Raw genomic sequence first — 21384 nt, forward strand, 5'->3', positions numbered from 1 at the left:
CGTGTTGTCTTAGGGGAGGGAGGAGAAGAGGGGAGGGGGGCGAGAGAGATCCAGAATGGCAGGTAGTTTAAGCGTGGTATGTAAAATAAATTGGTACAGGGTAAAAGAACTTGAGCTCTTATTCTTTTATTTGCCATTTGAGACATCAAAAGGAGAAAAGCTGGCCATATTTTACAAATCCCTTGTTCTCCAATCTCGAGCCCAAGTCAACTATCCGCTGACAAGGAGCCGAAATGACCTTGGGCTCGAGATTGCTTTTTCTTAAATTAATAAAGGGGGTAAGTTTCTAAAGAAACTTGGTAGTGCATCAGTGGTGGTGCACTAATTGCTAAAAGTAACACATTGGTGAAACAGGAAGACGACTTGGTAACCGATTCCGAGAACACCTTCGCGACGTGGAAAGAAATAACAAGGACGCATCCAAACCAGTCGATAGACACTTTAATCTCCCTAACCATTCCATGCAGTATATGGCAGTTTGCGGCCTTTCCGTACATTTAGGCAGTTCGGAAAGCCGCAAAACTCTAGAACAAAAATTTATCTTTCAAATCGGCATTCTTAATCCCCACGGTATCGACGAGCGTTTTTCATTCAACTAAGTTATTCTAGTTATCTCGTTACCATATTCCCACTAACAGCGTATGTCCATTTTCTGCATATAAATCCACACACGTCCCACAATTCCTCTAATCACTCTGACGAAGGGCTAACGCTCAAAACGTCTGCTTTTAAACTCTTTACGGTGGCCAATTTACGCTATCGACTCAGTTTATAATACTGAATTACCTTGTTTTCTCAAATTAGTTTCCCTTACTGGTTTTTTCCCATCACTCTCCTCTCCCGCACTTTGATGATACAGAATCACAACCTGCCCCTCACTCCAGCCCGAAAAGGTACAACTGATCATCAAAATATTGATATTCAATAGAACGCTCCTTAAGTGTGATTAAAAATTAAAATTTTTATTCTTCTGGATTTAGGTAAGTAGATTGCGTGACTCAATCCGAACGCCGTCGTTTCTGTCGGATATTTCCGATACTTTCCGTCATTGCTCGTTCGTCGTCGGTCGTTTCCGATCACAGGAAGAAGAACAACGCTTGAATGGTTTGTTCATATCCCTGACCAGAATCTGTATTTGTTCTTCTTGGAAAAATATGGGTGATCAACACAAGTTTTTGAAGAAACGAAAAAAGAAAGAGGTAAGTTCATTTTAGCTTGTCTTCTGTTCATTTCTATCGCGATATTTGTTTAAAGAAACGTAAATGTTGTGACCCTTGGCCCGGCGTAGGATGTGCGTTTCTTGTTTGTTGCGTATCGTAAGTCGTATTTGACCGAATTTTGCCAACGGAAGAGAGTTATTTGACTTATAGTAATAAAACGCGTTCAATCTCTTCAAATTTAGGCGCGAGATGACTCAAAAGAACCCTCCAAGGAAGAAAACGAGATTGGAAAATATCTGAGATGGAACTGCCCTTCAAAGCCGTCCACGATGATGGGTGAAAAAGTTGAATATTTCATCGGTAAGGAACGATCTTATTTAGGCTTCATTGTTCTTCCCAAAAGAGAAAGTATCGCTTTTCAAATATATGATGCAATTCCATTTATTTATTTCACAGAGCTAAACACCTCTAGCTTTTCCCTGTATATACGTATTGAAAATAAGCTTCGTAAATGCATTTACAGCAAACAACAAAATTAGAAGTTTAAAATTCAGTTAATTCAATGGTCACTTAGTGTTTTAAAGAACGAATGTTTCCCTCTGAAATTTATCTTGTTGAAACCTTTCTCCATAACAATATTGAATCTAAGGATTCGAGTTTTGCTCAGAGTTATCGGTGGAGTGAGAGTGTGAGCGACCATGAACACAAACGAAATATTTTGATCGTGAGCAATTACGTGTTTGCTCGATCTTCAGTGAGTTTTGCAAAAATTGGTTAGATGCCACGAAGTAAGTGGCAAAGCCTTAACCATGTGTTGTAGGTTGAAAGTCCGAAGACTTTTCTCGTCCTTATCGAGGGAGATGCTAACCTTCTCTCGGCTCATACAACACAAAATGTACCAGGTATTCCCTGTCTTTTTATTACTCTTTGAACCACAAATCTCCTCATTATGGTACATCTTTTGTGTGAATATTTAATGATGCCTTTTTGGCCTTTTCTGTTCGTTGGTAACTTTGTGATATATTACAGTTGAACGCTTTCTGTGTTTTACAATTATTGTTAATTCCCAATTTGTATTATGACCAATTAATTTAGCTTTTACCATTTATAAACAAGGTATTTTTAAGAATTGTAATGTTATTTTTGATCAAAATGTTTGGGAATCAAAGTTATTTCCCACCAAAATTCTTTCCTTAAGTTTCAAGTCTTGTCCTTTCAAGAAAAATTCAAAATTTCAAAAAATGTTGTTCATTGTGGTATTTTAGTGCAATGAAAATTTTAACTGTTTGGTCAGACTATGACAATGTTTTGAATACAATACTGTTGGTCTAGGCTAGGTGACTAGGTCAAAAGAGTCGCTTGTAAGAGCACCTTAGCTTGTTGTGATTGGTGTGTTTTGGCATACTTTTCCTGTTTGGAACCAGGTTCAGTTTATAGACCTTGGCCTTCACTGGGTTCAAAAAAGCCATCCACATAAGACTTCATCCTAATAACATCAATAGAGATAGAATAGTAAGAAACAGAATTGTAAGTCCCAAAACATGGATGCTCAGCATAACTGCTAATCAGTGACATAGTGGATCTATGAGGCAACAACCTCTAGTAGTTGGAGTAATAATAGGGATCAAAATGCCCCAATGATAGTGTGCAAAAGCACACCAATAACAGTAAACCAAGGTGCTATTAATAGTAACATGTAAACTTTTGACCCTGACACTTGATGAAGACCAGCAGTATGTTAGTTGGAATGGCGAAATTATTACATTTGATGGCCTTACTCTACACTGTGAGATGAATGATCAAATATGTCATTTATTTAAATGAAGAAATGATTTTCAAAGGTGAACTGCATTGGAAGAAATTATAGAATGGTGCCTGACAAAATTTAAACCAGTGCCAACCAGATATTAGTTGAATGTTAATACCAACTGAGTTACTAAGCCACATGTTGAGAGTAAAGCAAATTTGATTGTGACCAATTCCTTGATGAGAAGGAAGAACCAGTTTGTGGCTAATGCTCAAAATGTCAGTTCAGGAAACTCTTTACTGTGACCAATTTTCATTATCGACTCAGTTGACTAAACCAAATTTATCTTGTAATACCCCAAGGGGACACGGCACCACAGTTACTTTTGAAACTCATCCCCTTTGTTTTTCTACACAGCTGAATATGGAGTGTTAAATAGAGTTCAATAGGACTAAGAGCCTTTGTTTCCTTTTTATACTCCTAGGATCTAAGGCAATAGATTGTCTGATGGATTCCAAGTGGGCCTCTGGCAAAGGAGGCACTGAGATATTGTTTACAGACCGGGAATCTGTGGAGTTTTATCTGGATAAGTATGCTACCTTAAAATATGACAGATTTTTAATTTATTGAACTTTTTTCTTCTCTTTTTACTCCCAGCTGGATAAAAATATGAATAAAAGAGGATTCATTGAATTCTTAGCCGAACCAACAATTCATGAATTAGGAACAATGAATTGAAAACAATGTTACACATTACCAGTAGCACATGGGGGTTGGTATGTCCATGCACTGGGGGATTTTCAGTTTTAGGTAAATATGAGTAAAGTGGAAGATGTCTCAAGTTCTACTCGAGGGCACATGCCCCTAACCTTTCATTTACAATTTCTTTAATTCCTTGACCTTAGTGACTATCAGCCAAGCTCTCCTTACAATATCACCCCTGAGTCAGTTGCATATTAAGGTCACAGGAATTGAGGAAATGATCACCAACTAAAGAAGCTCTCAATCGTTGAACAAGTTCACCTTGTCAGCACCTGAAGAAATGTATAGAGAAAAGTATGGAGAATATGCTTACTGATGTTTGGGTGCAAAGGGTTAATCAGTAAATCTCATTTACATCAACACCTTGAATTTCATTGGGGGTTATGTTGAAATAATGTTATTTATTTTCAAGGCTGTTGATTTTGGGATTCTTTAATCGTGTTGTTCGAATAAAGAAAGTAAAGAAGACAAAAGAAGAAAAGGAAAAAGAAAAGGCAGAAAAAGAGAAGGAAAAGGAAAATGAAAAGGGGACTACAAAGGAGAAAGATGAATCTGAAGGCAAGAAATCAAAGAAGAAACCTAAGAAGGAAAACTCAGAAGAGGGAAAAAAGGCAAGTCTTTTTTGCAAAATTACTACCTTTATGCTGATTGGTTATACATATATATATATATACATTAGCAACACTTCCTAATTTGTCTTTGTATGAAGTTTTAAAAGGCTCTGTAAAAGGAAGGTAAAGTGAAGTTATGAAGGTAGTGGTTCACTTGACCAGAGCATTATCTGCAGTTTCCGTGGCATGAACCCAGCTGTAGGTATTGCTTTTCCCTTTATGTGAAATATTAGTCTTTTGCAAATTAACTCCCAGCATTTCATGAGATTTTGCTGAAAGTTTTTTGTTTCTCATTTTGCCCCTGGGTAGAGGGATGTGCTTAAAGAGTAACATGTCTTGCTTAGGAACAGAATGCAGACTCATCGAAAGTCCAATACTCAGAGCTTGAAATCCAAGGCACCCTCACTATTTTAGGATGTATATTCTGTTTACTGGAATGAATTTTGTGGCATTTATTGAATTTTTAGCATTCAAAATGTAGCATTTATATGACTGTGTTCAACTTGACATACAACCTCTGATCATTTTGAGGGTTAATCGCAGATTTAAATGTTTTTTTTTTTTTACAAAATTAAAATGCTGTGAGGTGAAGTCTTTTTCAGATTGTCTCACTTGTAACTTACCTCTTGAATTTGTTTCACAGAACTTTTGTAGTTATTCAAGATTAAATTAATTAAACATTTATTCCTTAAAATGAATAATCAGTCTTTTACTGCAGATTAGTTGTCTCTAATATGTACTAATGCCCTGATCCCAACTTACGAAGGCACTATGGAATTACCCCTAATAGTATGTGTAATATTTATGATCATTTGAGATGGGAATTGAATTAGTTCTAAAATGTTATTATTCAAAGCTGAGTTGAATACTTCATGCGTCGTTGCAGCTGTGCTCAAGGTACAAATATTTTTGGTTCAATGTCTGCTGCAATCACGATTCAGATGCAAACATTGAGAAACATAAGTAAACATATTTTCTTTCAAGCATTGTTGTTACCATTGAGTAATTTGGTCGTTCAGTGTTTTTTTTTTTGTCACAAATCGTAATGATTTCTAATTATGTACTTCTGTATGAGTCTTATTCTTGTATGATAGTGCAATCAGCCTCATAGTGAAAAGATTCACAATCTTTAACCAAGCCCATTAACCAATGCTGTTTTAAATCATATTTAAGGATGACGATACTACTGAGGAAAGAAAACCAAAAGTATGCTGTTTGCTCTTGTTCAGTTTTAAATGAAAAAGACTCTAACATTTTGTTGCATGTTTGTTTATGATCAGACTAACTTAACTGTAACCTGACTGTAACCTGCTATGAGAAAACCAAGATATCATCTGAAGTCTTAGGAAAGTATAAAGGGTCTAACCCCTTAACCCCTTCAAGGTAGTGGCTTCTAATTGTCCATACAGTATTGCCCTGGAATCAAATGTAAAGGTCACGAGAATAAAGAAGATGATCACCATTTTAAGAAGCCCCTGATTGTCAAACAAATTCTCCTTGTCAGTACCACAAGAAATGTGGAGGGATCAGTGTGGAGAATATGAGCACTAATGTTGGGGTGTAAAAGGTTAATGGTATGTTCTCTTTGTTGAATGATGTAGGCAACTGAGGGAAATGGAGATGGTGAGGGGAAAAAGAAGAGAAAGGTTGGTACACAATGAATGGTTTAAGCGAAGTCATGTAACCGGCCGGCTTTCGTACAAACCCCCTCGAGCCTGTAGCTGGCTCTTGGTCCGTGTGCACGAGTGAAAAGGTGTGGGAAAGGGGGGAGAAGATGTCAGGGAACTGAGGGGATTGACGTCCCGCAAGCTCCTCACCATATCTTTATTCAAACCCCACCTACCCCTCCCTGACCTTTTTCAACTCACTTGTACAGTGTATCTTGTGTGAAAACTTGCTGAGGCACTGAACCATTTTCTATCGTTAAGATGCGAGTTACATTTTAGATATGACAATAATGACGCCAACGAAGCATAACAGTAATGACGCCAGTTTTCTCTTTTATGGTAGTTTTCTATCCACCCACCCCCCCCCCCCCCAACAAGTCAAAATACATCAGTGATATCATCAGTGAATAAGTCTTTCTCTATGCACTAATCAAGTTATGAATTAACCGAAATTTACCTACCCTTCGTTGTTACTGTTCCGTGTTCGAGAATCACAGCTGTACATGGGTTTTCTCTTTTTGAAGATCCTCTAGAAATCATTCGATCTTCTCGAAAATCGATTCTCGATTCTGGAAATGTTAAATACAATATAGTTTTGTTGACAAATTATGATAGTTCTTTGGCTGGGGCGTGGACACAAGTCTGTTTATGTTAACAATATGACTCAGCATCAGACAGCTAAAGTACAATACACGTTTAGATACTAAAAGTAGCAACCCTAATTAGCAGTGGAAGATGTTGCAAAATGCCAAAAGTACGAGGATGTAGACTTCGTTGAGAACTTACAGCAGTTTTATTATTTTTAGGTAAAAGTAAAACTGGAGCTACATGAAGATCAGATATTTGTTGACGATGATGACGAGGTTAGGAAGTTTGTTGAATATTAAAATCATAATTGCATCATCTAAAATGTAATCAAATATTATGAGTTGTGGCCTTGTACCTCTTAAAGTTGCATAGATATCGTTGCCCATAAGACGAAGATTTTCTGTATTTTTTATTAGTCCTTTAACCCCTAAGAGTGACTAGCATCTAATTTCTCCTTACAATTTCACCCCTGAATCACACATTATGGTCATGAGAATACAAGAAATGATCACCAAGTAAAGAAGCTCATGATTGTTAAAGAAATTCTCCTCATCAGCATCTTAGGAAATGTATAGAGAACAGTATGGAGAGTATGCTTACTGATGTTAGGTTATAAATGGTTAATCGTATATTGTTTATCTGTCATCTGTCGTATTGAACTTTTTCCCGTTAAACTGTTTTTTTCGCTTATCCTGCCGTTACATACCTTTTTCAGGCTTATGTGTGGAGGTTTGACCCCCTTCATCCTAGGACTTTCATCTTAGGAATTTTGGTTGGTAAGTATGTTTGTCAGGTCAGTTAACAACCATTTGAGTTGTGTCTCTGTACACGTAAGGCCAATTTAAGCTAATAAATGCCAGTCCGTAATTCAGTCGGTCAGTCAGTCAGTCAGTCGTCGGTCGGTCGGTCGGTCAGCCGTCGTTCGGTCGGTCAGCCGTCGTTCGGTTGGTCAGTCGGTCAACTGGTGGTCAGAATGAGTCCGTAGAAGTATTTAAATGATTGTTTGCTAGCTCGTTAAATAATTTTAGAGCTTATTTGTTTTATGCTCCTTTAAAACGTCATTCTTCTTATTCAAACTACCGGCTAGTGTCGAAAGTATTTTCAATTCAGTCAGTCAGTCAGCTGTGTTAGATTTGATAAAGTTTACGTCTTTAATTAGCAATCACAGAAATTCTATTGAAATTTCATGTAACCTTGCGTCTGTTCAACAATAGATCACAGATGACATTAAAACAAGGTAAGATCGTAAAGTGGCACACAAGGGGCAATAAGCTTTCACTAAGCTTTCTTTTGACCATCGTTTTTCTCTGATTTGTTTATCAGTGATTGGTACCATCGCCATCTGTCTGTTCCCTTTGTGGCCCAGTAACATCCGGGAGTATGTTTGGTATTTGAGTGTGTTGGCTTCAATTGCTGTGGGCTCGATTTTGGTTCTTGCCCTTTGTAAGTTGCCTTAAGTAATGATTTTAATTTTTTTTATTTTGTGGATTTTTATTCCTTATGTTCTCCTGATGTGGTGTTATCTTTTAATAAAACTAAATAAGTCAAAATGTGTGTCATTTGGCGGCCAGTGTTAGATTGGAAATCATATTTGTGAGTTCATCTTCCAAGTCGAGGTTGTGTCCTTCTGATCATTGATCATCAAAAGATGCTTGCAGAAAACATAGAAGAGACATTTTAGAATAAGTAGCTGTATAGCGGTGGAGGCTTTGGGTAGCAAAGGCACCAAATGAACGGTAAAGCAGCCATCGAGATAGAGAAGCATAATCCTGCTCCCCTTTTCGTTTTCGCAGCTTCGCTACCATAATTGATTTAATCAAGGTCCCGGACACTGCCAGCTACGTAGGCTTAGGCAGGAGACTGTAATTTCCCTTTTCTAAACGTGCCTTTTCTTTTGTCTTGTTTTTCCAGTGCGGTATGTTTTCTTTGCAATCGTCTGGGTTTTGACGGCAGGAAAGCACCATTTCTGGCTTTTACCGAACCTTACGGAAGAATGTGGCTTCTTTGAGTCTTTTGTTCCACTCTACACGCACGAATATAAAGGAAACAAGCCTGAAGAAAAACAACCTGAAAACGAAACGGAAAAAGACAATGAGAAAAACGAAGAGGAGAAAGAGGACGAAGGGGATGCAGCACAGGACAAGAAAGGCGAGAGCAGTGAAGAGAAAGAGAAAGAGCCTTGGGTCACATTGACAGAAGAAGAAGTGGCTACAGCAAGAAGCGAAGTGGATAAAGATCTTGAGGATTTAAATGATCCTTCAGTTTCTGAAGTGAAATGCTGAATATTACTATCAAATATTGGATTTTATTGTGTATAAAGAAAAACTTATGACTTGAAATTACCATACTGCTGACGTTACCATTCAAATAGCATCATTTGTTTGTTTATTGCGAAAACGTTATTGGGTAATTAATAAACTAATTTGTTTGCGCGGTACTGTTAATGAGAGAAAATCACTTTTATTTACTTTTGCGAGGAAGAATTCATTTCGAGGGGCAATTGGCGACTTTAGAAAGTAACATCTCCAGACAGTTATTGCATTTGTTCATTTGCGTTTCAACAGTTTGTTTTCTTTCATTGTATGAAAAAGTTATTGAATATATTTCTGTGGAATACGTAGAATCAAATGTCCAAATATACGAATGTAATTAAAATATTTAACTGCGTGCCGTGTGTTTTTTTTTTTATTTGTTTCATTCATAGGAATAGCTGTGCTCGTAGTGCGGTAGCAGAAGTACCCACTTTTGAATGATGTTGTAAGCAGTGGATGTGATTGTGATGTAATACTGGAGTTACTGAAAGATAAATTAAAGTTGGATAGGTTCATTCTGCCCTCCTGAGGTGTAACGGGTTAGGCTGGGGCAGGGCGCAAAGGAGATTTGTGGCCTGAGGTGCAGGATTATCAAAGCAATTTTCTAATGTTTGTCGAATTTAACCCAGAGAGCTTTGGATATGCGTAACTTTGCACTGTGATTGGTCCAGGAAACTCGCGTCACCCTTCCGACCAATCAGAGTCAAAACCAATCGCGACTTTGTCAATCACGATTTCGCGTGTTTTAAGCGGTTTATGCTCTCACTGCCTCCTCTAATAGTCTCCGTTTTTCTGTTGCCTGTGTGTAGTATTTGGATTTGCTTTTACGTCAGTCAATCGAAATGTGCTCTTCTAAGAAGAGAGAGTTAGAGAAACAAGCTCAAAATCGTTCACCAAATCATCCTGATTAATTAGGCGTGAGAGCGGAACTTTCCTCGTGCCTTTTGTCCACCCCTAGGCCCCCCTACTTTCACTCCATTGCTTTGAATGTTGTTCTCTCTTTAAGAATCGTGCCTTAAAGGACTTAGTCTGTTCCAGTTCCTCCCTCGTTTTCGCTCTGCTGTTAGTATGTTAGTATCGGACCGTTTAGTGCTTCGTTCCGTTTTATCAACTGAACGGCTGGAACAGGCTATAAAAGTCAAGGATGGTAGACAAACTGTTTTCATGCCACCTGTTTTCCCACGTAATCGATGATACGATGATGAAATGCAGAAGAGAAATTTGATTTATGAGTTTTTCATTCTAGAGTAAGGAAATGAGAGCAATATTGCGATTTATTACTCAGCTGAAATTATGAATGAGAAATTTGCTGCAGGAATTTCTACAGGAGTTATTAATGGAGGTACTGCGGTTATCCATGATTAGGTCGATGATTAATATGGAAATTTCCTTCTCTCTAATAAGCTGGTCATTAAGAGCTAATCATGACGATTCATTATTCATGTGACAATGACTTGGCTCGAAATGTTTTTAATGAAAATATACTAAATATTTTTAACACTTTTTTTTCATACTTTTTATCCATTTCAATTCCTGAAGAAAGTTTATTTTAAAAACTTTGGCCTAGATAAGTGATTGTTTTGTTTACTGATAGAGATGTTCTCCTTCCTTTTGTCCTTCGTTCGTTCTTTTGTCCACACAACAGAAATAACAATGGATAAACAAAATAATTCAAAATAAATAACAGACAATTATCGATTTTCGAAAACTTCGAAGTACAGGACGTGGAAACCATGAGCAAAATAGGGAATTGGGTCGGAAAGGAAAATAAGAAATTTTTATCTTTAGTCAAAGACTAAAACATTTAGCCCTCGCCTTTGCCGTTTCTGACACGTAGGAATAAATAGTGACCTTCTGTTTAGTTAGAGCAAGTTTGCGGTTGCGGTGCATTTTCTATAGAACTACAAATTAGTGTATCCGAAATTACTATAGTGATACTTTTAGTTCTTTTCGCAGTTCCAACCATTTTTTTTTTTTTATGTTAGTACAATTATTGTCAGCGAGAGATTATAATGTCTTATTGTCAGTCACTCCAACCGCGCCACAACCAGAACCTTCACAACAGAAATGAGCGAAGCTGCATTGCGTAAACAACTCATAAATTGTACGATGATGATGTGATTTCAGAGAAGATAAACATAAGCAGCGATATTATTTGTGAAAATGAATCGCGTGACTTGGTTAAGTAAATCGAATTGATTGAAACAATCGGCAAAGTTTAACGCTTGGTCTGGGCGTTTTTGGTCTCCAGTGGCAAAAGAAGTGATGTAGTTCCTTTCCTCAAAATTATTTTGTTCAAGAGAGACTAAAACCTGAATCTATAATATTTTTTTGGTATTTAGCATCGTTTTTCATGCTTCAGCCCCCTTGCATCTTCGACCAGCGATGTGACCAATATTCGGTAGTCTAGAGATATTTGTTCATGAGAAAATTTCCGACAGCTAAGTGACTTATTTTTCCACAGCAAGATGCCAAGTGGCAATATTTTTCTCTTGAAACTTTGACGTACTGAAGTCCTTGATAACGTCAATTGAGATATAAAATAAATCTGGTCGGCAAAATCAAATCAGAACCAAACTCAGCGCTTGAGAAAGTGTACACGGTCCACATTTCTCTCTTCATTTGGGTGGCATTTCTTTATGTTGTTACTGTGGCTTTTAACCTGTGTTGCTCTTCTGAAGGTACGATATCGTGTTTGTTCGTATGATTTTAGCACTGTTCCTGCTGGAATTCTTCAGCATAGTCTCGGCTCTTTTTAAGGGCACAAGGAAATACTTTTAATTTACCACACTCATTTTCTCAAGAGTTTAAAGACAAAATCGTAAACACTTTACTGCACCTATACAAACGCATTTTTTGGTCGCAAAATGGAGAAAGTGTCAAAGGATTCGTTCGATCCATTCGCTGCATAAAAACCAGTTTCAATAATGTTCAAATTTCAATTGAAAACAATGGTGGCCTGTGTCCAGCTTCCCATAGTCCCAAAAAATCCTTTGTTTCTAATTTTTGCCTCATTTCAACAGGTTGACCCAACACCATGTCGTTCCTTGCGAGTAACTTGCATCAGGCCCGTTTCAATGGCACATTGAATGTAGCAGTAAGTCCGAATAGCAACAATACTCCTTTAAATCTTGAATCTGAGACAAAACATCACAGACCCCTTAACTCAGAACCTGTGCCGGACTGGGAAGAAGCGAAAGCTACTTTTAAATGGGGCTGGGAATTGCACTGGATCTCATTTGTCGTGTTATTTTTGGGACTTGCCGTATACTCCACAGCGAAGCTCGTCGCCGCTTCAGAACGGCGGCAAGTTCGGGAAAAAGTATCCCGTAATGTCTCCTACGCTGTGCACTCGTTGTTAATAGTTCTCGGGATCACTCGGGCACTCGCGCTGGTACTTTTCCCGTACGAGGTAACAACAAACTTAAATGAAGCAGATATTGTCATACCTTTGTATGTTCACCGGATTATCTTTGGTCTGGGATTTCCCTGTTTCATGGCGGCGTTTGCTCTGATACAAATAACATTCACGGCCAGCGTGAAAACCACACCGCTGACTTACTCTAAGCTGAGAAGGATTCGATTTCTCGTTCTTGTCATCATCGGGCATTTCAGTGTTGTTATTGTAGCAGATGTGGTCACTGCTTTAGTGGAAAGTACCTCTGCCTTATACATGGTCTGCACCGCGTATCTTCTATCCATGACCCTGTTCACGGGTATCCGTATTACCAAAACTGGTTGGAAAGTCGTTCGCGAGAACAGAGAACACGGAGCAACCATGCCAAGTTCCATGACGGCATCGACCATGTCTATTGGTACCGCACACCGCATGCGTCAGGCCTCGTTTAACAGAAGAGCAGTACGCAAAGTTTTTACCATTACTACATTGACAGTATTTTTCTGCATTGCATTATTTGCGTTAAAAATCTACGATTTAGTGGAAGTCATAGAATATGTGTATGTGTATAATAAAGACAAAGAGTTGGCTCCCTGGCCATGGTTTATTCATGAAACTTTGTTCCGTTTAACGGAGTTTGGTTTAGCCTGTACTGTTATTTACGCTGTTTCGCCTCTTAAACCTCCCAAGAAGTGCTTACTTGGTTGCAGCTGGTGTTGTTTTGAGTCAGGAACGGATGAAATCACCGCGAGTAGAGGTGAATACCGGGAAAGAACAGGAACCAATCAGATGACAAGCCTTGGTCCTCCTACTGAAACTGCCGGCAATAATAATGTTTAACTTTCGGTTTGCAAAACGAACTCATTAATGTAGTTAGAAAATCAGAGCAGCGAGTAGAAACGATGGGACAATTGCAGAGATTTAAAGTATTTGTCACAAAGAATCCATAAAGACTACTGCCGTGGCCACTCCGCGTAATTTTGTTCAGAAAAACGGCTGTTGCTGATCTGCTGTGAAAAATGTTTTCACTCGACCTTGACAATCTCATCTGTAACAGACAATATTTTGAATTAAATGGTAATTTACGACGATGTAATTCGAACTGAGAGTTGTTATAGATTGAAAAATTGACATCGTAAAGCACCAAAACTTTTGAGCTTCTCATTGGTAAAACGGGCATGAAAATATTTTAGAGCCTTGTTGATCAGATTAGCCAACCTCACGGTGCTTTCCGCTCGTGCTCACAAAATTCGAATCATAGTCCCTGCAACAGCCAATCAGAGCAAACATATATCAAAAGGATAGATATCAGAAGGAGCCAATGAGAACCCAATGCAAAAACAAGCAAACAAGCGCGGGGAAACGTGAGTGACGAAGTCGCGATGGGTTTAGTCTTGCATCTGATTAGTCGATTGGCTAAGGTGAGATTTCTAAAACAATCGAGAAATGTAGTAACACCAGAAATACACGTGCAATCCAGGACTTCGGTAATCAAGTGACTAGTCAAGAATTCTTGTAAGACTGAAGACGACTTCAGTTGACCAGTGGTGGTCGTAATGAAGAAGTTTCACACCTTACAAAATATTTTTTGTCATAAACTGAACGTAAATTATGAAAGAGAATCAGTAATGTTTTGCTAATTGCTAATCGAGCGTTCTAGATTGGATGATTTTGCTGCGTTCTTATTCAACACACTCCCTCCAATTTTTCCCCACTTGAGACGTTTTTTCCAACAAATGTAGAATGAACACGTCGGTACGCAACCCGCCCAAATCCCTCACTCCCTTATTCACCCTCTGCTTTTTTCATGACCAAAATTTTGCCCGAACTCTCTAATGTTGACATTGACCCAGTAGAATGTAGCCTGGAGCTAGCTCGTTGGCGGAGGGAAGTAATTTTTCTGACACGAACTTGACGTCATCCTTTCTAAGAGCCTCCGGGAAGGAAACAACTAAAGTGTCTATTTATTTGATTCTTACGCAATAAACCGCATTTTCTATTGTTTTATCGGTGTTATAACCCATGCAGAATGTTGAAAGAACACGCGAAACGTTTGTAAATCAAGAGCTCGGGGCAAGCGATCCACAAAGTATCAAAATAACACTTTTAAAATAAAGTAAACTTATAAACTTTCTACTGGTTTACAGGTACAATAAACGAAAGATTTTTGACCAATCAGAGCGCTCGTAATATTTCAGTTTTTTTAACTTTTGAATGATACAATGATTACGAAATTGTATGGTTTGACACTAGGTTAAACCTCTTACATTATTATGCTTTATAGTGTGCGTAGCTGTGGGAGTTTTGTAAGCTCAATAAAAATAGAATCGGGTGGTGAAACCGCCAAGACGTGGTTCAAATCCTTTAAGCTTACACAAAATGCAAAAAATGCCTTTGACTTATCATGCCCGCCTCCGCTCACGGATACCTTGTTTGAGGAATTATTAGATTTAATTTGAGTCAGGTTTGAGCCCGATTTTATCTCAAGGCTTCCCTAATTTCAACAAAATTGTGTTAATTCAAAACTCGCCGTGAAATATTTTTTTAGTACTTGTAAGACTCTATAACAGAGTGCAAACCAATGGAACTTATTAAATGCTGATTTACTGAGACAGGCGGAATTTGTCATTAATTTTGGTAATTGACTTGACACCGAAAACATTTAAAAAGGGTTAACATTGCCTAAAAGCATTTAGATTTCATTGATGGCGAATCTTTTTTTTAGCAGGGCTTGTTTCATTGCTTTGGCGTTGCAGGACAAAAAAAAAATTAATTCAGCTGATTCGTGCGTTTACAGTTTATTGACGCTAAGTGAACGCTGAAGTGGCTTCCTACGAAATTGTGTAACAGCGTGCGTTTTTGACTTAATTGTAATTAAAAGAGAGTTAACTTTAATATAACAGTAGTTGCAATTTGCTGTGCCAAGGTAACAATAGACCAAAATTTGAAAGTTTAATCGGTTAAACTACTATAACAGAGCAGTTATTTTCGAACAATCTTTTCAACTACACATTTTGATCAATCCTTGAGCGGCTAGTCATTTTAAAAAGGTTGACATAACAAACAAATGAATCTGAAGTAAGCATATTCCCATTTCCTGCCCCCGAGGCTGTCGCATAAGATTGTTTGAGATGTGGTATTTTGGAGCAATTTATCGCATCTTCGCTATTGTATACAGCTATTTTTACGCCCGACAAATAATGAATTCTTTTGAATCTTAAAATTGCAAGCACAGTATCATAACTTCTGTTGAAATAGGGTTGTAGTCTTTTTTTTAATGCATTTCTGATTTCAAGCAAACTTTTGATCGACAAACTTGAGGGGATGTATTACTCTTTTGAAATTCAAACAAGGGTTTGATTTTTTTTAAACGAGAATTTAACCGTTTTTGAAACGGATTCCTACCGTTGAGCAAACGCTTGAATGACAAATAGATCTAAAGAATGGAGTCATTCACGTGAGGCAAACGATTTCTGAGTAAATGCTGATCTAAAGAAAAGAGTCATTCATGTGAGGCAAACGACCACTGAGTAAATGCTTTGGGGTGTCCTTAGTCGAATTTTATTGGTGCCGAAACAATAGACAAAGCGATAACTTGCCAACAAAAAGAGCGCCAAAGATTGTTAAACTTATTAACAAGTCAAATTTATGACTGAGGTTTAGATGACGATAGAATTTTGTCGTTCTTCCTACGTGCGCTCGCCGTGTGTTTATTTGCAAACGATCCTCGACATAAACACCATCGTCTGTGGTTTTGTTTTAAAAAATTCCGATCGCAAACTTTAGGCGAAGAGGTTCACGTTTTCAAAGTTAAGTTGAAAAGGCTTGTTTAAAGTGAAATTCCTTAAGAGCAAGTAAGCTTTTCACTTCAGTGACAGAAAGTTTCATCATGTCTAAGAAAGAAGTGAAAGAAACGAAAAAATCTGTTTCTATATTCTCGTTGTGGCGGTGCTGCCTTAGTGGAGAGACGAACAGACCAAAAGTGCAGAAAAAATCTGTGGCAAAAGACCAGCCAGACGCCCCAATGGAAAAAGGGAAAGAAGCTTTGGAAGACAAGGGAAAAGTTGTTGACAAAACTAGTGACTTGGAACTTGAATACGTGGCAACTCCGCCGGAGTCGGCGCCTGCGGTTTCACCAAGCGACGATTACAGACCCAGCTATGAAGAAGCGAATACTGCATCAACAGCGCCGTCTACTGTGGGAAGCGAGGAGGATTCCACCTTAAACGCGCCCGCGAGTATTCAAGTTATGCAAGAGAATGGCACTCCTTCGAAAATTACCAGGGAAATCGGGACAGGCGGACGACTAAATCTGCAGTTCGTGTATGATCCTGCACCATCCAAACTGACCCTGACTCTACTGGGAGTAGAATTCCCTCCGTTCCAGAAGTGGAAGATGGATGATCTAGAGGTGAGTTGCACTCTATTACCCATTCATCAGCATAGCTTCCGTGCGCGTCCAAAGAAGTTCAAGGATCCGTTTACAATGACTCTGACGCCGAAAGAGAAAATCAAAACAATGTCCCTCAGGTTTCGTTTGTACAACCACCGCGCCATGTCCAAACATCTGATTGGCCAGGGAGTTGTGAGCCTTGGAGAAATAAATCTCACTCCACAGGCGGTTAAAATCGCCTTGGATCTGAATATTCCCGAGACCTACGCCATTGACTCTCGCTACATAGAGTCTGTCACGGGCGCTAACGGGCAGACATCGTCAGAAGATTCCAAACCTGAAATTTTACTCTCTCTGGAATATCGTTCCTTGACAAGAAAGCTGATTGCTGAAGTTATAAAAACCCGCCATCTGGGTCTCCTCAACAACTCCAAACCGCAAGACCTCGCGGTTGAAATGAAGCTTATTGGAGATAACAACCAAGTGTTACGCGTATGTCGAACCTCGCTAAAGAAACACGTTATCGATGCAGAATTCAACGAGATGTTTATGTTTCGCGTGACGTACGACAAGCTGTCCAGCATCGCCGTCGTTTTCACGCTGTTCCGTATGACAGAGAGGCGAGGAAAGAGAGAGAATATTGGAGAAGTTTGCTTTGGAAAACAGTCCAGTAGTCATGAGCAGCAAAATCATTGGAATCAAGTCGTGACGGGATCTGAGCGCGTTGTCACGCAATGGCACCCACTCTTTAAATAAGGTACGGTTTTGTCGTTTTATTTTACTCTTAAGAATTACACCATACAATCTGGTTAAAACGAAGTAAAATGCTCACTGGGCATTTTGCAGTTAGTGCTAGCCCCTTGAAAATTCTTATATTCAACAAATTTCAAATTTGTCTCTTTCGAAAACTTGCCACTTAAGAAATGTACGTTACTATAGCTTACGAAAATTGATCAGTTTGCCATAATTGAAGTGATTACAGAGCCTAGAAAAGCTTTATTTCACTAAGCGTCACATTAAGTCGTTGGCTTGCCAAAACGTGTCCAACAAGCGCTTGAAAGAATTAACAGTTAACTGAAGAGTGGGAGGAATCAATCGAAGACCGAATATAGCCCCTCTGTACATAACGGGAAGACATTTATAAAAACAGAAAGCTGGCAGAAATTGAGCTGGAATAGCACAAACTCGCGAAATCCACCAAATTTTCATAAATTTCAACGGCAATTTTTACTGCAGCCAGATTCAAATTCGATTTTTTTTCCTACAAACCTTTGGCACGACTTCTGCCAAGACTTCAAAAACATCCAAGAAAATGAGCGAGTGGTGAACAATAATTTCCTCAAATTTGCATGAATGGAATTTGCACTATTCAAGCGTTATAAGTGTGTTGTTAAGACGTGTCCCAAGGCAAAGAAAGCTTATGCCCACGACCTCTGACCAATCAAAAGATAAAGAAATGACACGTAAGCAATCAGTCTAATTAATCAAATATACAACAGGTGCGGCCAAGCGAAAGAGTTCGAGTGCAGAGGTAGACACGCTTGATTTCTGCCCAGTCATCTAAGTAAATTTGGTTTCAAAAGGATCCGAGAACACGGTGTGGTGATGACGAGTGTTTACAAGTCAGAGCACTCAGAAGAATCCCCTCCACATTACCAAACGCCACAAATGAATAAATAAATAAATAAATAAATAAATAAATAGATAAGTAAATAATTAATGAATAAGAAGGGGTAACATAGCTAAGTTTGTAACTGTAAGATGCTGAAGAAGCAAAAGACCATCATATACGGTTGCCGGTAATTTGGTTTTAATATATACAAAATTCGTGGATTGAGTTGAAGGAGCACCTTGATTGGCTACTCAAACTCCGAATATTCTTCGTTATTCATCGATAGTCACAGAACCGCGAAACGGCGAGATAAATCTCCACCACTAGCCTCCACCTCCATAAATAGTTGTTAATTATCTACTGGGTTGATGATGTAAATTTGCCACCGGTTTGGTCGTTCGCCCTTCGTCATTCGCTTTGACGAGGAGCTAACGCTCGAAACGACAGCTCTGGAAACGCTAAACGGTAGCCAATTTACAATATTAACTCAGTTGATAAGATCAAATTATCTTGTAATAGTCTCACCAACGCAGCACCACAGTTTTTTTACAAACGTACCCCTTTCAATCATTTAGCGAATGTTGTCTTGGATGAGGTCAGATTAAAAGCCTCTTGAAACCAAGGAACTGAGAAAATCGTCGTTCTCTTTGGTTCTAATCAAGAGAGGAATTATATTGACGATAAACAATTATTTTTGTTCTCTTGCCAAATCCCATTACCATGAAATATATTTTAAGCTGATTTTTTCCAATTGTCTCTTTTCTTTTTAGTATGCAAAGAGTGCTCTGAATGCATCCATTTAGAGGGAAGAACGAGAAATACAGAGGTTTCGCAGTATGATTTAACTCTAATGGTTCATTTTTTATATCTAGCATGACAATAAATATATTGCAGATACTAGGTAAAGCATTGATGATATTTTTATCTGTGCATGGAACATCTATCATGACATTGATTATTTTTATATTAGGTAAACTGCGCTTGTGTTTATACATGAATTTAGTCGCAACGACTAAAAGAAGGCTTGGAAACAAAGCCATGCTAAAAAATGATTTTTTTTTCTCTTTTCCTCTTTAAACTTAATTACTAGACTGAGTGAAAAAAGCATCCATGCTTTTTCATTGGTGGCCACCAACTCTTCGCGTCAAAGCGCGGACAATAGTTAATCAATTTGTTTGTCTCAAAATTTTTGGGAAAAGTTTCATTGAATCAGCGGCTACCGTGTTTAATAAGATTCTTACAGTTTTTAATGCTATTTGTTGAAATATAGTGGCTAATTAAGGGGTAACCAAGTGTGTACTCTCAATGTTGCGTTTCAGAACTAAGCTTTTGGGTGGAATTTTTACTCTCGATGCAATACTACTCTTTCATGGAAAAATATTTTATAAGATGTTTGTACTCTATGGCTATGAAGACACTTGTTTTTCTAAAATGATGACTTTTCAGTGAAAATTTTACACCAGCTGACAGCAGATATGTAGCAAAGCCTCGATAAAACATTGACAGTAAGAAGTGCACCATGGTACAAACCCTTGGTTGTATAGTCGATCGATAAAACAGACTTGCTTGCTGGTATTTCAAATTTTTTTCACTTTTCGATCTGTCGATTTTAGACCTTCAGTTAACGTTTTGTTAATGAGGTGGCAAAGCAAATTATCTTTCATAGGCTTCTGTGTGGCAACAGAAAAAAATGTTTCAGTTGCTGATAATAACCGGTGGGGTTTTAGTTAAACGTTTGCCCCGTCTTTCCTTAAGGACAAAATTGGACAAAAGAGATGCGCACGTAGGGATATTTTCACTCACCCGTGAGTTTCACGCGATACAGAACTTTGTATCTAGAAATACTGGTGAGACCAGTACATAGCACATGCTTGTGCATAGCACTGAAACAGGGTACCATTTTATGGAATGTTTCATTAAAAATTGTTTGCACCTTTTTCTTTACATGTCTGAATTAATTTTTACAATTTATAAATTAGCGGACGTAGTTGTTGGAATCATAACGAATCATAACTGTTCTGTTACCACTAAATTCATGTTAGAAAATTGAAGCTTCACATAAATTGAAAGTAGAGCTTTATCGGGCTACCTTGACTGATCACTGCATGTCGCCAGGGGGGGAGAGGGTGGGGTAGTTATCGACATGTATCTCCACTGACCGTGAGATCTATGGACTGAGTTCACAGCAGCTAAGTCTCCGCATGTGAGAACGTTGATTTGCTAGGCGGTGCGCTTTCAAGCTGTGCTACGGGAGTTATAAAACAACCACGAAAGCTTGTAAGTCACGGTGTTTTAGAGCCGTACAACTTTTGACACTAATGCTCCAAAGAAAGTGGTAAATCGACAGTATATCCTTGATTTGATAGGGTTGGTGTCAAGTTTTACTTTTCCCTCATTGTGTTTCCTTTAACAAATTTCTTTAATACTTTAAATTATTTTGCGTATTTTGCTTGACAGTGCCTATTTCTATCTGACTGTCATATTCTGCAATTTTGCGCGGGAAATTGGCGCACGGCATCGCGCGGCCTGCCAAAAGTGAACCCCTCGCGCATGTACAACATCTAACAGACCGCTGTGTCGATGGTAGTCCATGTGTCTATCCTCCACTAGTGGAGGTCATGACCCACTCGTCAATTTTTAAATTTTTTAAGCTTTGAATTATTTTGACCTCTACTATGGTATTCATCCTCGGCACGTCCTTTGTTACCTCGTGTTATCGTATTTGCCTGCCCGGAAAAGCCTACGGACAAAATGGTTGAACGTGAGCCATTCCAAACATTCCTGAAGAGTTGTTCATTCAGTTGGTCAGAGACCTTTGTCCTAAATTCTGACGATGATGCCGTGTCTTTGGCTATGTTCATCGCTTAGTGGCAGCTTCTTCAGCTTTTATGCTGACCATTCAAAGGAATAGAGCAAGCTCATGAGGTTTGTTATAACCCGATCTTGTTATTTGGTGCCAGGTACACTTTTAATGTACTTATCTGTTCTCATTGTTTCTGGTCTAAAAATTACAGTTTGAAATACGATTAAGCTAGTTACTTTACATCACTATCATTTCTCTGCCTGATAATTAGTTTCGCGCCGATTGAGATTTATGTTACGATAAGATTTCCACACAGCCCCATAATTCATTAT

The 21384-nt window shown here is 38.4% G+C and overlaps 3 protein-coding genes and 1 non-coding gene across 5 annotated transcripts; 3 read left to right on the top strand and 1 right to left on the bottom strand.

Annotated features, from left to right (window-relative positions):
• Positions 1–1010: 1010 nt before the first annotated feature.
• LOC113672212 (translocation protein SEC62) lies at positions 1011–9202 on the top strand. 2 transcript variants are annotated; one of them, XM_027188495.2, is made up of 10 exons: positions 1011–1199; positions 1403–1520; positions 3392–3497; positions 4082–4280; positions 5454–5486; positions 5882–5926; positions 6754–6810; positions 7251–7311; positions 7859–7978; positions 8447–9202. In XM_027188495.2, the coding sequence occupies exons 1-10, from the start codon at positions 1155–1157 to the stop codon at positions 8815–8817; spliced, it is 1155 nt and encodes a 384-aa protein (XP_027044296.2). In that variant the 5' UTR covers positions 1011–1154; the 3' UTR covers positions 8818–9202. The 2 variants fall into 2 exon arrangements, with proteins under 2 accessions (XP_027044296.2, XP_089037175.1); XM_089181049.1 differs by lacking the exon at positions 5454–5486 and having other exon boundaries at positions 1012–1199.
• Positions 1926–2050, bottom strand: LOC113672245 (U6atac minor spliceosomal RNA). Its single transcript, XR_003446316.1, has one exon. It is a non-coding gene; the product is annotated as a U6atac minor spliceosomal RNA (small nuclear RNA).
• A 2213-nt stretch (positions 9203–11415) lies between the features above and the next one.
• Positions 11416–13337, top strand: LOC113672211 (uncharacterized). The gene is made up of 2 exons (XM_027188494.2): positions 11416–11528; positions 11871–13337. Exon 2 carries the CDS (start codon positions 11885–11887, stop codon positions 13082–13084), a length of 1200 nt encoding a protein of 399 aa, XP_027044295.2. The 5' UTR covers positions 11416–11528; positions 11871–11884; the 3' UTR covers positions 13085–13337.
• Positions 13338–15127: 1790 nt separating this feature from the next.
• Positions 15128–20193, top strand: LOC149041338 (synaptotagmin-14-like). The gene is made up of 2 exons (XM_089180953.1): positions 15128–17394; positions 19020–20193. Exon 1 carries the CDS (start codon positions 16134–16136, stop codon positions 17391–17393), a length of 1260 nt encoding a protein of 419 aa, XP_089037079.1. The 5' UTR covers positions 15128–16133; the 3' UTR covers position 17394; positions 19020–20193.
• Positions 20194–21384: the final 1191 nt, after the last annotated feature.

The sequence above is a fragment of the Pocillopora damicornis genome, chromosome 8 (genome assembly GCF_964200805.1).
Source record: "Pocillopora damicornis chromosome 8, jaPocDami1.2, whole genome shotgun sequence".
NCBI classification, from domain to species: Eukaryota; Metazoa; Cnidaria; class Anthozoa; order Scleractinia; family Pocilloporidae; genus Pocillopora; species Pocillopora damicornis.